This window comes from Chelonia mydas, chromosome 8, assembly GCF_015237465.2.
Source record: "Chelonia mydas isolate rCheMyd1 chromosome 8, rCheMyd1.pri.v2, whole genome shotgun sequence".
Lineage (NCBI taxonomy): Eukaryota > Metazoa > Chordata > Testudines > Cheloniidae > Chelonia > Chelonia mydas.
The window spans coordinates 90,836,266-90,852,454 of record NC_057854.1 but is presented as its reverse complement, the minus strand read 5'-3'; the positions used below and the strand labels follow the sequence as shown (position 1 = coordinate 90,852,454).

General features: G+C 40.5%; 1 protein-coding gene across 1 annotated transcript in view; it reads left to right on the top strand.

Annotated features, from left to right (window-relative positions):
- Positions 1-13,380: 13,380 nt before the first annotated feature.
- Positions 13,381-16,189, top strand: part of HOOK1 (hook microtubule tethering protein 1) — a 65,186-nt gene continuing 62,377 nt past the window's right edge. Inside the window, exon 1 of the mRNA XM_037907692.1 lies at positions 13,381-13,506. Coding sequence (XP_037763620.1) covers positions 13,396-13,506 — 111 coding nt within the window. The 5' untranslated portion in view covers positions 13,381-13,395. The remainder of the gene's footprint in view (positions 13,507-16,189) is intronic.

Here is a 16,189-nt window from a genome sequence, read left to right as displayed (position 1 = left end):
GAGTAGTAGCTGTGTTCATCTGTATCCGCAAAAAGAAAAGGAGGACTTGTGGCACCTCAGAGACTAACAAATTGATTTGAGCATAAGCTTTCTCTAAGGTACCACAAGTGCTCCAGGAGGGATAGATTTTGTAATTTTTGAGTGATAAAGTGGTGAGTTCCAAAGCCAGGTAAGAGATTTAGACACTTCGTTCCCGTTACAATTAATGAGAGCTGGACATCCCATCTCCCTAAGGCAGGTGGGAAAAAAAGGTCTCAGCCTGATTGCCAAGCAGGTAATGAATTTTGTCTTGTCACACTGGGGTTCTGTACTGCCAGAGTTGGACATGGCGTAATTATTTACACAAGATGACTAGATACTGACAGGGACAGACTGAAAAATACCACTTATATTCAAAAGGTGGGGTTTTTTTTTAAAAAAAAATCTATTTAATACGTGGGTATAAAAGAACTTTTTCCTATATGAATTTTCTCATATATGTCTACATGAGATATTGTAAGACTATATACTTCCCTTTCAAAATAGTGGAGTCTGTGATCTAATAAGACTTATCTACCTCTAAGCGTTGTGATCTTGTGATCATCCTCAGACAATACATTCTAGGTAAGCAAAGAGGCTGATTTCTGCCGTTTCACAGTTCCTTTCGCGGTGATATTTCTACAAACTTCCAATGTTCAGTCTAGTTCTATTTATATAAAAATGGACTGGGGTTTCTAGAATGGATCTTAGAAACCAAAGGGGATATCTATCACTGTGAGAAAGGAGGAAGAACTATTTTTGTTGTCATTGAGCAATGGGCTGCTCACTGATCTGCCCCAATGGGAAACAAAATTGCCTTTTTGAAAAATGGACGGGCCTGTTCTTGCTCCCATTGAAGTCAACTGTCAGCAAAACTCCAGTTGACTTCAGTGGAAGGAGGAACATATCCCAGGTATGGTGTAGTATGTGAGCAGCATTCAGGTACGCCGCCTTTATGCAAGGGCAACTAAAAGCACACCCTTTCCAAACGGAGGAATCTGTGCCCAGTGCACTACCCATTAATATAGAAATAAACTATCATCACTGGGAAAGGAAATCAGTAACTTAACACATCTCAGCCTTCCGGTGGCTCCTCTTCCTCTTTTTAAAAAGAAAAGGAGTACTTGTGGCACCTTAGAGACTAACCAGTTTATTTGAGCATGAGCTTTCGTGAGCTACAGCTCACTTCATCGGATGCATAGCATATCGTGGAAACTGCAGAAGACATTATATACACACAGAGACCATGAAACAAAACTTCCTCCCACCTCACTCCCCCGCTGGCAACAGCTTATCTAAAGTGATCCTCAAGTAGAGCCATGGGGGAGTGAGGTGGGAGGAAGTTTTGTTTCATGGTCTCTGTGTGTATATAATGTCTTCTGCAGTTTCCACGATATGCTATGCATCCGATGAAGTGAGCTGTAGCTCACGAAAGCTCATGCTCAAATAAACTGGTTAGTCTCTAAGGTGCCACAAGTACTCCTTTTCTTTTTACGAATACAGACTAACACGGCTCTTCCTCTTTTGTTACCTTTCATTGTCATAGTTAAGAATGAACCCTTTTTAATCAATAGATAATTTTCTGCTGCTTTTGTAGCCCAAAGGAAACCAGTGACAGTCTTGATAAGTCACTTGTGTGCAGTGCATGGAAAGATGACTTTAGTCAGTATTTAATATTCAAGATGTGCTCTTTTTCGTTAATGTCACAACAATCCACTATGCCCCCGTGAATGATGCAAAATATGTTTGATGCAGAGGCAAGGTTCAATATTAGTGTTCAATACAAGAATATCAAATAGCTTCCTTATCGTAGAGGTATTAACTGCAACCAGGTGAAAAGTCATTTTAAAAAGGTCAATTTACGTTGATTATTATTGCTCACCTCAGTGGTCCTGTGAGATGTTTGGACTCTGTTCCTGGAAACACTGACTGGCATGGAGAGCCTTACTCAGGTGAGTTGTCCCATTGAAGTGGCTCTGCTCACGTGAGAAAAGCACCTCATATGTGTTTGCAGGATCTGGGCTGGCTTTATGCAGGGTGATATTTGAAACCACTCACTAAGGGGTCGATTATGCCAGCCATGGGCTAAGGTGGAGTCTGCAAGCTGCTGTGCTGGTAGAAGTGCCTGGGGCACCATAAAGGTAATACATTATTGTACTGTAACTAGAGCTCTGCGCTTGGAGGTTTAATTCTAGTCTAAGTGTTTTTGCAGGTTAAAGAGAAGCATCTTCTAGAAGCTGGTTGGATTGCTGTAGTGATCTCTCTTCAAAATGGAAATGTGATCCCAGAATTGGGTAGGTTTCAGCAGTGCAAAGGGCTATGGATAATGGGGCCAGACTACTCCCATAAAAAGTGAGTGGAGATAAGAGGCATCCTTATCTCTGACCTGAGTCTCCCATTTGTAATTTAAACCATTGGTTTAAAAAAAGAAACACAGCTGCCATCTGTTTAACTTGAACTAAATCCAACATCTAAAATAGGTCTCAGCAAAGGGAAAAGAGTTGGAATGCCGCAAGGGAAATAGTCTGTCACTGAGATGCGCATGTCCTTGTTACTGCAGTCCCCCAGGTTTATCAAACTAATCTACAAACTGAATCATAATATACCTATTAACAGTTAATGCCCAAACCTTGCAGGTTAATTCTTCTATTTGCTAACCCCATATTGCTGCTGACACATTTGGTCTTGAAATGGTTATTCTATTTAATTATTTCTATCCCACTAGAAAGTTTAATTGAAAAAAAACAAAATCAAGGGGAAATGATAATTATATTCTTAATCTAAGATTAATTTATTTTTAACACGTGAAAAACTGGTAATGATTGTCTTTTCATTGCTGAAAATTATCAGGAAACCAGAGTCAGCCACCCATTTGGGGGTATACATTAGAGGCAGAACAAGACAATCCAAGGCCTCTGATATGGGTTGCAGATGAATGCTAAGTCTTCTCCCAGAAATTGCCAAAACACAGGGCCTGATCCTCCTCTGACTCTGGTGTAACTTCATTAACTTCGCAGGGATTACTCCCTAATTTATACTGGTGTATCTGAGATCAGAATCAGGCCCATGATATTTTGTATGGCCTTCTGCGAAGAACTACCACAGTAGAACAAGATGCAGAGCAGTAAATTGTTTAGTGACCATTAGTGGCAGATATACAGTGACAGAGCCTCAGTTGGTGTGAATAGGAGAGCTCCATGTGGGCATCAATAGAGCTTTGACAGCTTGTACCCGCTGAGGATCTGTCTTACAGTAAACTATTTTCTTATAGTTTATTATTCTGTGGGGAAAATGTATCCGATATGTGCATTTATTTAATACATTGGGCCTGATTCTGATCTCGTTTATGCGGTCATAAATCAGGAATAACCCCATTGATGTCAACAGATATAATGCTGGTATGAGATCAGAATTAGACTCATTACATGATGAAAAATATTTCTGACAGAGTTAATCACATCCCATAGTCAGCACCATTATTTTTAAATGGCTTGAAGTGTTCTCAGTTATTTGTGTCCTGTTTAAAATGTTCTCTTTATTACAGGTATCTGCATTTTAAAACCGATATTTTAGACCACATAATGATAGCCTACTTAGTCCAGATGCTATGTAAAGTGAGTTTTCACACTATCGTGGTTCCTATCTATATTTTCCAGCTGCAGATGGGAAAATTTAGGTTGGTTAGGAATCATTTTATAAGAATAGTCTGGCAAGAGAACAAGCTTGCAAAGGAAGTTGTGGATTTGCCTTGGTTGTAGATATTCAAGGCTTAGACTTGTCACTGGTTAAATGTATCAAACTGTCACACATGGAAACCAAGTTCTAAAGTGCTCTCAGGATTCATGTTACCCCACCTGGTTAGGACTGAAAGCATTCTATTCTCAAGACTACATAGTAACTCAAAGGTGGTAACTCAAATATTCTGCCCACTTTATAACTCCAGAAGTTCCATTGCGTTAGTGGGGCGGGGTAGAGGGGGATGGTAAAAGAGGAGATTATTAGAGTCAAGATCCGAGAGCAGAATTTATCCTTATTGCTGAAGAGAGAATAAGATGTGCTACTCTTAGCACCTCTTGGTGGTAGCATAGTTTTATATCAGAGATTCAGCTTTAACTAAATTAAAATATTGTCCTACACTGCAGTGTTTGCAGCCCAAGTATTTCAAGTTTATGGTAGAATTTAAAAGCGAAATTGACTATAATCTGACCAGAAACAAGATAACCAGTGTGACAATAAATTAGAAGGTTTAAAATGTTAGTTTTACTAACTTCAAGTGTTATTTACAGCCTGGACATGAAATCTGATTCTTTAAAAATATCAGCCAAAAATTTCAAATCTATGTGCCTAAAGTTTGGCATGAGAATGTGCATTTAGGTCCTAAAAAGCATGGTCTGATTTTTCCATGTTGTTCTGCAATTCACCTTGACTTCACTGGGAATTGCGAGTGCTCAGTGTTACTGCAAATCAGACCACAGCTGTTTAGGTACCTACCTACAGACTTAAGTGCTGAACTTTACAAACCTAAGTGAGAAAATTTGGGCCATGATTCTTAACCAGACCATGTCCCTTTTAATGGGAAAAGGAGATGATAGTGAGACTATCTAAGTAAAACTTTTCCCAACTGGAGAAGAGCTAGAACTCCTTCTTTATGCTACATGTGCTTGTGACAGCCTTTGAAGACTATTATATTAAAAATACAAGAATTGTACTGGATGTTGATATATAGTGCTTCATGTCAAATCTGACATTTGCTACAGGTGTATATTAGTTGTTCCTTTTCAAAAATTGTTTGGAAGGTCTCCCTTTCTGAAATCGGATCCTTATGTTTATATACTTTTCTCAGAGAGCAAAGTCATGTCCTTAAAGGCCAGATTTTCAAACGAATTCTGCTCCCATTTAAGCACCTAAATAAGGGCCAGATTTTCAAAGGTGTTCAGTCCCCAGCAGCTCCCAATAGGACACTTAGGGTCAGATTTTCGAGAGAGCTGAGCTATTTTACAATCTGGCCACATATTTTGGGGTCTAAATGCAAGCAGAGCTCTTTGGGGAAAAAAACTAGCCTTAACTATGTGTGCTGAACTATTTCTGAAAATCTGACCCATAGTGTTTAGCTGTTATTGCACCTTGCATATGGTTAAGAAGAGTGCACACAGGAATTGTGTGAACTAGTTGTTAGAGCATGGAATGGGGAGCCCAAAAAGCTAATCCTTTCTCTGCCTCAGTGCTCTTGGGAAGGTCACTTAACCTCTGAGTTTCACATATGCAATTTTTATTTAATTTGAAGCATGCAATACTTGTTCAACTCACCGGGGTGTTTTAAAGGCATTAATTAAAGTTTGACAAGCACTGTGTAGATGAAAAGTGTTAACTATTATTAGTGCTTTTTGTTAGGAGCATCTGACATTATTCAGAATTAACATAGACCTCTGAAGTTTAAACTTGCTCAAATTTATGGTACCACATTATCTCAGGGTTAAACCCCTGTGATACATGAGCTGTGGCTGTGTTTAAAGTACAGTGCTTTTAAACCAGCTGCTAGGGATGCACATAAATAATACACTGCAAAAGCTGATTGTACTGTGCTGCAAACAGGACCATAAGTTTCAGCAATTGGACACAATCACTATTTCACAGTATATATTACACCTGGCCACAAGCAAATTAAAAATATTCGACATCCTGCAAGGAAGGAGGAAGTGGTTGGTTCCAAAGTTCCCCCTTTTCAAAAACAGATTTAAGTTTGGGTTTCCGATAGTTAAAATGCTACGGATCTTTTTTACCTGGAACATTTACTCTACTATAAAAGACCACAATAATCATTCTTATGCACTCTTCTTACCTTGGTTCTGAAGGTCTGCATAAAGTATGGCTTAGCATTCCTACTTTTATAGTTGTGTGAAGGGCTTTAATAGCTAGTCAGTCGTCTTCTCTCTTCTGCCAGCTGACAGAGAAGTGTTATGATGTGGGGTCATCACACACAATTCATTAAGGCAGGCTTCAGCTTAGTAAATTATTAACTGGGTTGCCTAATGTCAAGGTTTTGTTAGGTTGTCTAAATTCCACTAAGGAAAGAAACCTCTTTTCAAATAAAGCAACTTAGCTCTTTTTTTCAATCCCCCAAGGGTCCCCTAGAATTTTAACGTTTTTTTTTAACATGATTAAAAAGATACACGAATGTAACTGCAATATTGCATTACTATCTTCAAATATTAACTTGATCAAGGTCATGCACTAGTATTGTGATCATATGATACAGTAGTAGCCTATCTAGTGTGTAGATATGAGATTAGCTAGAGTACTGTGGTGAAACAGACTTAATACTTGCCAGACACTTGTGATAGCTTAATATTGCATAACTATTTAAATGGATTGTGCAGCACAGAATCCAATTAATCATGTGATTTGGGTTTTTTTGGTCTACAGCAGAAGAAATAATTACTCCGAAGAATTTTAACTGATAGACCTGTAATCTTCATAGGGGATTTGTCCCTTTTTCTCGTATATGCCCCTCAGGAAAAGGTCTAGCTAGTCTAAGAGTACATTTTAATTCCTGTAAGGTTCTTTTACAATTTAATGAGCAAAGCAGAAAAATTAATAAGAAGCTCTATTAAGGGCTCAATCCAGCATAGTGCTGAGCCCTCTGGCCTTAATCCAGCAAAGCATTTAAACACATGCTTGATTTTTCAGCCCTTGAGTAGCCCCCCTGACACTTACAGGGAAAAATGTCAGCAATGTAACAGTATAATGGCACTCACAGGAAAAAATGGTATTTTGAATTGTTCTTGTAAGTGACATTCCTTAGAACAGTTTTGATGTGGCAAACAAAGCACTTCCCTATGACCAGATGGGATTAGTGCAATATGCAGCACTCCTTGTTAGTTATTAATCTCTAGGAATGCCCTCCACTTCGAACATTATAAATATAATGATGACAAATTACATACCTGTGTGTGGCTGTGCACATCTACACATACCTGTGTCAGTCTGTGTATAATGTATATATCTATAGTTTGTTATTCGTAGCTGTGTGTATAAGATATATAATGTGAGTTAATTATTTTTGAAAGGTGCCAGACTGACAGCTGTGGAGGCTGAAGTCGGTTTATCTATGGAACAGACACTGCACAGACAATGGCTATGCAAGCTTCCCCCCTGCTCCTCTCCCAATATGCCTCAACTCTGACATAAAGATACCATCACCCGTTGGAATCTGAAGGTAGTTCATGCTCCCAGCCCCCCAAATGTCTGCTCAAGCAGTGGGCTCTGTGCTAAGATTGGCAGCAAGGCTGTCAGTTGTTACTGGTTGTGATCGTGTTTCTGAGATGTGGATGCCTATCCACATGGGAATTGGACAAAAACGATCAAAGCCATTTTAGTTAGGTCACGAACTGTGGTCACATTTGATTGCCAGTAACCTGAGCTGGATCTGAACTAGTTTTAATGTAAAGGAGAAAGGCTGCCTCTCGTTAAACAAACAAAACGTAAAATAAAATAAAATAAAAATCTTAAAAGAGAGTATGTGAGAAAAAACAGACTTTTCTGCGAGCGACATTAACTTGAAAGTTGCGAGGGCTGAGTGAGTGGTTTGTAACTGCTAATGCCATAACTAACACCTCACAGTCTTAGGAACAGGAATGATAAATTCCTCATTGTTTCTTTGGGCACAAAGGTTTGCTTTTCCCCCTTTTTTGATCCCAGCAGACACTTGGAATTGATAATATTAGAATGGAATTCCTGGTTTCAATTTTCCCTCTTACATTTTCACTTCATTGCTTAGCTGCCGGTTTAGAATAAAATACCATCCTTCCACTAGGGTATAGTTAGAGGCAAGCAAACCTTCATTCTCATTACTACAGAATGTACTCTGAATACATAGATTAGGGACAGGAAAACCCTGTAAAGTGGTATGTATATTAAAAACAAATCAACAGTTAAAACATGACTGCCAGCTGATAACCACTAGGTGGGTGGCAAGCGGGGACATTATGCAAAAACATGCTTGTTTTATTATTGCTTCATCCTCCAGTTTCCCAGCCCTCCTATTTATTTTGTTAACCTGGTGTGTCTTGGCACAAATCTAGATGGTGAGCTCTTTAGGGCACAGTCTACCTTTTTCATTACAGGTTTGTACAGCAGCCAGCCCAAAAAGGTCCTGATGATGCTTGATTAGGGCCTCTAAGCACCACCAAGATACAAACAAAAGAAACTAGTGATAACAGTGATGGACTTCTTGTTTTTTACCTTATGGTTTGAGCCTACAGAAACCTATGTGCCTGAGTTATTTTACTCACTTGAGTAAACCAAGGCACTTGAAACCAACAGGACTGCTCACATGAGTAAAGTCACTCACAGGCAATATCAAGACCTTAGTTCCTACTTTTCTACATCAGGGTTTTTAAATAAGATCCTAGGTAACAAAACTAGGGTCAAAAAGTGTAATAATGTAGAATAACTTGTCCTGGTAATTCTTTGGGTCGAGGTCAGCGCAATGGCAACCAACAGGTTTTATGCTGGAGATGGAGTTTTGTATTAAAGAGCCTCTCATGTGTCTAAGATGTGACCTAGTTCCATTCTGGGAAATGAGAGTGGAGAGTGCTGACTGCTATGTACACAGGCAGGCCTTACAGTATTTTGCTTGAAAGCAAAATCTTAGCTATTAGGGCAGCTATTAACCTGGTTTCCGCAAGAGCAAAACATGACGTACCAGCTGTCAGTGGAAGTGGATGTTGCAAGCAAGAAAAGTATCCATTTAATTTGCAACATACCAGCCTGCTGGTAAAATCTAAGCAACTGGAGCCTTTGCCATGAAAATAATACATGTCCACAAACATTTTTTGTTAGAAATATTGATACAATATTTTAGAATAAATAACTAGAATAGATCCCCACAGCGACCTCTCTTGCAGCTGGTAAGTTGGCTATTTCACTCGCTGGAATAGGATATATCAAGGGAACCTTCAAGCATTGATAAAAATATGGTCAAAATGCTTGAGCAAATTCATGACACAATATTTAAAAAGAATAAAAGATGAAGACATTGGTGTGCAAGAGTGATGAAATCTTGAACCCAAATTGGCAGAAATATGCCAATTTTATGTATTCATTATGTAAATGATGCCGTCTTCTATGTCCCAATCTAGTATGAGCTATGAGTTTGTTAAAAGGTAACATTGCAAAACTTCATTTCCTGAAAGGAAGTGTCCTTTTAGAGTTATTCTTTTCCAGTAAGTAGGAAGGTGGTATACAACAATAGGAATATCTCCAAACTTTCTAGAGCCAAAGTAAAAACCATTTTTAAGAAATGTGTGTTGCTCTGGAATCTATTCTGTTCCACCAAAGACTGGAATCAACCCTCTTGGACTTAACTTTATGCACTGAGTAGTCCCATTGATTTAAATGGAAAATGGTTCTACACAGTGCATAAAGTTAACAATGTGCATAAACTTTTGCAGGATCAGGGACAAAGTGCTGAATGTTGTTGCCGGTACATAAACATGTCTCGATTTGAAATTGGGAACTTAGATTTGTTTGTTTGTCTCTATGCCCCCTTTGAATCTCACTAAAAGACCATTGTGTGTCATGCAGAATAATTTACCAGCACTTGCACAGACCAGGCTGGTGCCCAGAGGATGGGGTTTTTGTCACTGACGCAAATGATCAAATTTTAGTGCATAGGAAAGATTAAAAATAGGGACTGTAGTCCTACATTATGTAAGCAGTTCTGTGAAGTCAACTAACATCAGCTAGGGACAATGTTGAAACTATCAAACTCTTTTTCATTCGTGACCTCAGACACAGAAAAAAAGATACGGAAGGAATGAGCACCAAAATAGAAGCAGAGATATCAACAAGAAAGTAAATAAAAAGCCAGAAATAGAAAAGCGTAGATATGAGCATTGACAAGCCATTTGGGGGGAACAAGCAGACCAAAAGAGGGGAAGGAACAGAAGGGAAGGCTACAGTCAGAAGGCTGGGGGTTGAGGTGGGGGGGAAGGGGGGAAGGGGAAATAGCATGTTGAAATATGGTACAGGTGTAAATATTTTATAATTGTAAAGTTACTGCAGTGCTCCCAGATGGATCTCTTAACACTTGGTTGGATCAGGCCATGCTTCATTCAGCTGATCCATGTTGATCATTTCCTGAGAAAGTTAATAATTTATTTTGCTGCTGTACCTCCCACAGGCCAAAAAGGTACAAGCACAAAGATGTAGTCGGAACATTCTGGGTGGAAGCAGCCTTTTATTTAGTAAGGTTCCTATGTTTGAGACAGATTGTTCCCCTTTACCTCTCTCCATGGAGGGAACACAAATTTGGCACATCTGTCTTAGGGGTCTAGAGGGATGGGGGGAATTTTGGCTCTGTGGCATTATCTCTTCCTTTCCCCAACATTGTAGAAGCCCCTTCATGAGTGGCCTGTGGGAATTAGACAGGGAGGAGGGCAGGGGATAACTGTTTCGTCTGCTACATTTATCCTTCCCAATCTGCAACGAATGCCCATGTAAGGAAATGGTAACTCTATCTACCGTCCCTCCTATTCTAATTTCACAAATCACCTCTACTCCCATTCAAAATCACATACACCCTTGGGTGCTTACCCATGGGAGAGAAATATTGGGAAAGAATTTGATGCATTTATTCTTGTCTTTAATGCAATATGTGTTGTGTTCTTTTTGAAAAAAAGAAGTTTGTGATGTTGTTAATGGGAGGGAAAGGATGGTCTCCGGGTTTGCCTACTAGCCCAGGACTTGAGAGGCTTGTGTTCAATTCCCTGCTCTGCCATAGACTTCCTTTGTTGTCTCGGGCAAGTCACGCAGTCTTATCTCATTCCCCCATCTGTAAAATGGTATCAACTGTACTTCCCTACCTCACAGGGGTGTTGTGAAGCTACATACATTAAAGATGGTATTATACTATGTTGAGGGGAGGTGGGGTTCACATAAGTGAAGATATCTAGACCATCTTCTCTTGATTTGTATTTCATCTTTCCCATCTGTTTTCTCAGCTGGAAGCAAGTAGGAGACCCAGCACCACATGACCAACTGCTATCTTCAGATCACCACCAAATGTTTCATGAACCTCCAGCAACCCAGAGTTTGGGAACTGCTATATTATAGCAAAAAAGTGCCAAGCTATGGCTTGAAAGCAAAAATAAAATGAACCACTCTCCAGCTCCTGTTTAGAACAGTGATACTCAACAAGTGGCAGACAACATATGCAACTCCTGCAGCTGCTGTGGATGTGTTTGGTGCTTCTCTCACTGAGTCTGGTCTTAGTCAAGTGAGCAGAGTCCTAATCACAAGACCACTCCTCATGCTACCCAACACACACACAAGGCAATGCTGAGTACAAATGGACTGCAGATTCTGGGATCCCTTGCTGCCACACCAAACAGCTAAGAAAGAGATCCCTGTAGGATGTCTGGTAAAAGACTGGAAATTAGTTCCTGGCCCCAGTCAAATGACATGCCTTCACACCAGAATAATTACATATTTGTCTTCAGTGGTGGAATAAGTTTGTAGAAATAAAGACAGAAAGAATTCAGCTATGCAGAACAGTCTTCATCTGATTATAAGAACTTCAAAATAGGTCAAATTTGGGGCCAAAACAAGACATTGCCTTTTTAATGGTGACAATATCAAAGCTTCCAATTTAGGCAGAATTTGGTTCAGAGGGAAGTTGGATTTTATCTGCCAGGGCAACTTTAGAGAACATATGGAAGACCAGGAGGGACAATGTTGTCTAGTGGTTAAAGCAGGTATTGGGAATCAGGATTCTTAACCTATTCACAACTCTACCAATGATTCACTACTTGAATTTAGGTAAATCAACTCGTTAATCTCTAGCATGTGCATCCATGACATCTACCTCACATGATGTTGTGAGGCTTAATTATATATGTAGTGTGGCTTTCAGTCTTTGGAAAAATGCCAGAGAAGTGCATAGCATTGTAATTAACATCAACCAAGTTACCAAATGTGATAGCAAGGCTGGGAAATAGATAATTTTTCATCTAGTCTTTAAACCTTTTCAAATATATTCTGGTGGGGGTGGGGGAAGAGGAGGCTGTAAATTACATAACTGTCCACCAAGTGTCACTGTTTGGCTTTTACATTTTCTGTTTCTACATAGACGAATTCATTATATCTCCAGTCCTGTGTATAGCTACATTAGCTATCCTAAACAGAATAAACACATTCTTCAAATTTAAAAAAACAAAACGTATTTGTATACCACCCTGATTCGGGGCAAGTTGTCACTGTCGGAATATGTAGGTTTTTTGTCAGTGTGCAATCAACCAACAGGTAAAATATGAACTAAAAAATGCACAGTTGTAGTCAAATCTAATATCAAGAGCAACAATGCAGGCTGTTTTACTAGATAAAAGTGAAACATCCATGAAGAGCTTGATCTTGCATCCTTACACAGACAAGAATCCCATTGAAGTCAGTGATGTTTGCTGGTGTTAAAACAGACTTGAACCCTACAATGAAAGAAAAAATACAGATTGAGGGAGTCAAATATCTATTAGCAAAGAATATTTTTAAAAATAAGTAAGTGCGTATAGCTAAAAATATCTAGTTTGTTTTAAAGCTGACTTCAAAAGTGGTATCACGAGAAGTGAGACATTACAAGGTTAAATCACAGCAACTGCTGACAGTGCCAAACTACTCTTCCCCCTATCTGGAATGTTAAAGTAGGTCAAGGTGCCTATAATCGTGATTGGCACAAAAAACGTAATCTGCTGATATACTATCACATGAGCTGCACCTGAGGTTACTAGCAATGTCTATGGCCAAGGAAAAATGGGTGGTATCTTTTCTCTTAGAGATTAGAGTACTTTCTTTACCATCATCACTTTTGTCCCACTGCCCTATTCCTTCATGAGCTACAGCCTGCTAGTACTGCTGTCTCCCAAATACATACATACATGGGTAACAGCCACTGGGGAGATAAAACATAGCTGCATAGTTTGCCAGGCAGAGGGAAAACATTTGAATTTGTAATTTTGTCTCTTGTTTCTACCCACCGAGTTCACGCATCATATGTGCAGAGTGCCTAATAATCCTGAAGGAGAGACTGAGCTAATGGGGGCTTAGGAGTACAGGACTGACAGTCCTATACAGCCCTGTCTCCTATACAGCGTTTTGACTCAGTTCCAGTCCCACGCGCCTCCCGCAGTCTCCCCATGGAAAGTACAGCTTTCCAGCATAGCCCTCACCTGTCACAGCCAATCAACTAATTGCCTGACTTTCAGACATTTCCTCAGCCTCAACTTTAGCAGGGGAATTGGTGCTTAGCTGTTTCTGATTAACCCCAACCTTCTTCACACGCTCTGCTATGCCACACAGCTCTCTGCAGGGCTGCCTTTTGTATTCATGGGAACAGCTGACCTGCAGAAAGACCCATATGCAGCACAGTCCCAAGGAAGGAGAAGACAACACAAGGAAGCAGTAGAGGCATCAGGCCTGGCTGGCTGGAGAAAGCAGGTGTACTAGGGGCTGAACCTGGGCAAAGTGGAAGGTAAAATCTGGAAGCTGGCGAGAGAGATGGGTAGAAGGAAAGTTTGAGTAAGAGTAAAAGTGGTTAAGAAAACACAGATACCAGCAAGTTACACTTATTGCAAGGGAAAATGAATGGAGATAGAATGACAGAGAAGAAAAGAATGGTGAGCATATTGAAAGGGGGACGAGGAGAAATTAGCTAAAAGATTGAACAGAATTATAAAGGAGAACAAATCTTAAAAGAGCTAAAGGAAAAATACTTAAGGACTGTGACAGAGGAGGATGAGGAACAGAATAAATACAAGGGAAAAACAGAATCACAGACAGAACAAATCTATAATCAGTAAGAGAAGAGAAGATGGGAACTAAAGAAAAATAAACAAAGACATTGAAAAGCTAAGCATTTTAGAAAAAATACTGAAGAAAAATGTATGTATAAAATGGAAGAGGAGGAAAAAAAGACAACAAAATCAGAGAGAGATTAAGCTGTTCCAACATATTTAAATATTACTTTTACTGTTAATCATTTTCAATATAGTTCATGAAAGGCAAAATCATTTTATGTACATTTAAAAGTTAAAGTGCTGTGTCTCATGATTTGCACATTTCCGCTTCTCCCGCCTCCTAACAGCCACCCCCCCCTCCCATATTTGCTCCCCCTCTCCTGATATACACACTAGGACACTCTGGTTGGGTACAATGTTAAGAGGTGTAATTTCCAGCTTTCCCTCTATGCTCTAGTACAGGGGTTCTCAAACTTCATTGCACTGCGACCCCCTTCTGACAACAAATATGACTACACGACCCCTGGAGGGGGGACCAAACCCTGAACCTGCCCAAGTCCCACCACCTTGGGTGGGGGCACCAAAGCCCTAGGGATTCAGCCCCAGGCAGTGGGCCTATAACCTGAGCCCCACCACCCAAGGCTGAAGCCCTTGGGTTTTGGCTTTGGCCCTGGACAGTGGAGCTTGGGCTTCAGCTTCAGCCCCTGAACCCCAGCAAGTCTTAGCCAGCCCTGGCGACCCCATTAAAATGGGGTTGCGGCCCACTTTGGGGTCCTGACCCACAGATTGAGAACTGCGTTCTAGTACTTCTTCCCCCTTTCCAGGATTGATCAGATCAAATTTAAACTTGTCCTCACCTTCAAAGCCCTACATAACTAGGTTCCTTTCTACATAACTGATCTTGTCTCATCACATTATTCCCCCTTTTCCTCTGTTCCACCAGCAAGGCCCCATTCATCTCCTTCTACCGCAAGCCCTTCTGTGTCTTTCTTCATGCTGCTTTACTGTGCATGGAAAGCCCTCCCTATTCTGGTATGACAAGCTACTGCCTTTTCTTCATTGAAAAGTAGCTCTTGAAAACTCCCTTCTTTTGCAATGCTTCCCTTAAGTGAGTTAATTATTTTAACTTTTATTTGTATACTTTTTTAAATTATCAAAGTGCCTTAAACTGAGTAATCTTGTAATTATATTGCGGTAACCGTCTTCCTTCCCTATCCCATTCTCTGCCTACAGTCTGGCCTCCTCAGTTATTGCATCAAGGATAGTTTAAAATGTAAGTTATTTGGGGCAAGGACTATGTCTTCTTTTATAAAGTGCCTGACATTCCTTTGTGTTCTATAAAGTAATAATTAATAATATCAACCATTGATGCCCCTCTTTTGCCAAGAAGGGAAATTACCAGGTACCAAACACTACTGGGAACTCCACAACTATGAACCATGTCATCTAATTAAAAATTAATATCCTAAACCCAACACAATCTGGAGTCAGGCCAAGATATTGGACAGAAACAGTTTTAGTGGTTCTGATGGGTGATTTCCTGCTGTCAGTGCAAGGAAGGCAGACATCCATGCTCATCCTCCGGGACCTCTCTGCAGCAGTCACCACTGTTGACCATGAGCTACTGCTGTCCTGGCAGTGAGAGATGACAGGCATCCCAGGGAATGCGCTGAAGTGTTTGAGTCCTTCCTGGAGGGAAACGCCAAAAGAGTAGTGATGGGAAACTGCACCTCCACCACAAAACCTCTTATGTGGGGAGTCCCACAAGAATCTATTCTCTGTCCAGTCCTATTCAATATTCACATACAACCAATAGGTGAACTAGGCAGAATGAGCAATATACAGATGACCAGGGATAGCTGCTGGTGAGCCTGGTGTCTGCCCCAGTGTGCAGGGCTGGGGCAGTACAGCCACGCTGGAGGAGCTGCTCAGGTTGGATGCTGGCTCCTGCGAGCAGCAGCCTGACAAGCTGCTGCTTTCGCCACTGCGGTTCCTGTGCTGGTCGCTGACCATGGCCCAGCTGGTCTTGCTCATTGTTGCGAGAGCCCTGAAAATCCGCAGATATCCGCTTTATATCTCTGGATATCCACATCCACAGATATAAATAGTGTAGCCGTGCAGGGCTCTAATAATTTCCACCTCAGGTAGACATACCTGCACTAGCTCCGTTAAAGTTAGCATGCCAAAAATAGACATGTCGCCATGGTGGTGCGAGCAGTGGGACAGGCTAGCCTCCCATGTACATATTTAATGTTTCATGAAGACTCATACGTGGGGCAGCTAGCCTGTCCTAATGCTTCTACTACATGTCTATTTTTAGCACACTAGCTTGATCCGCCCTACTGTGGATTTGTCTATCTGAACTAGAAATTACACCTTCAGTT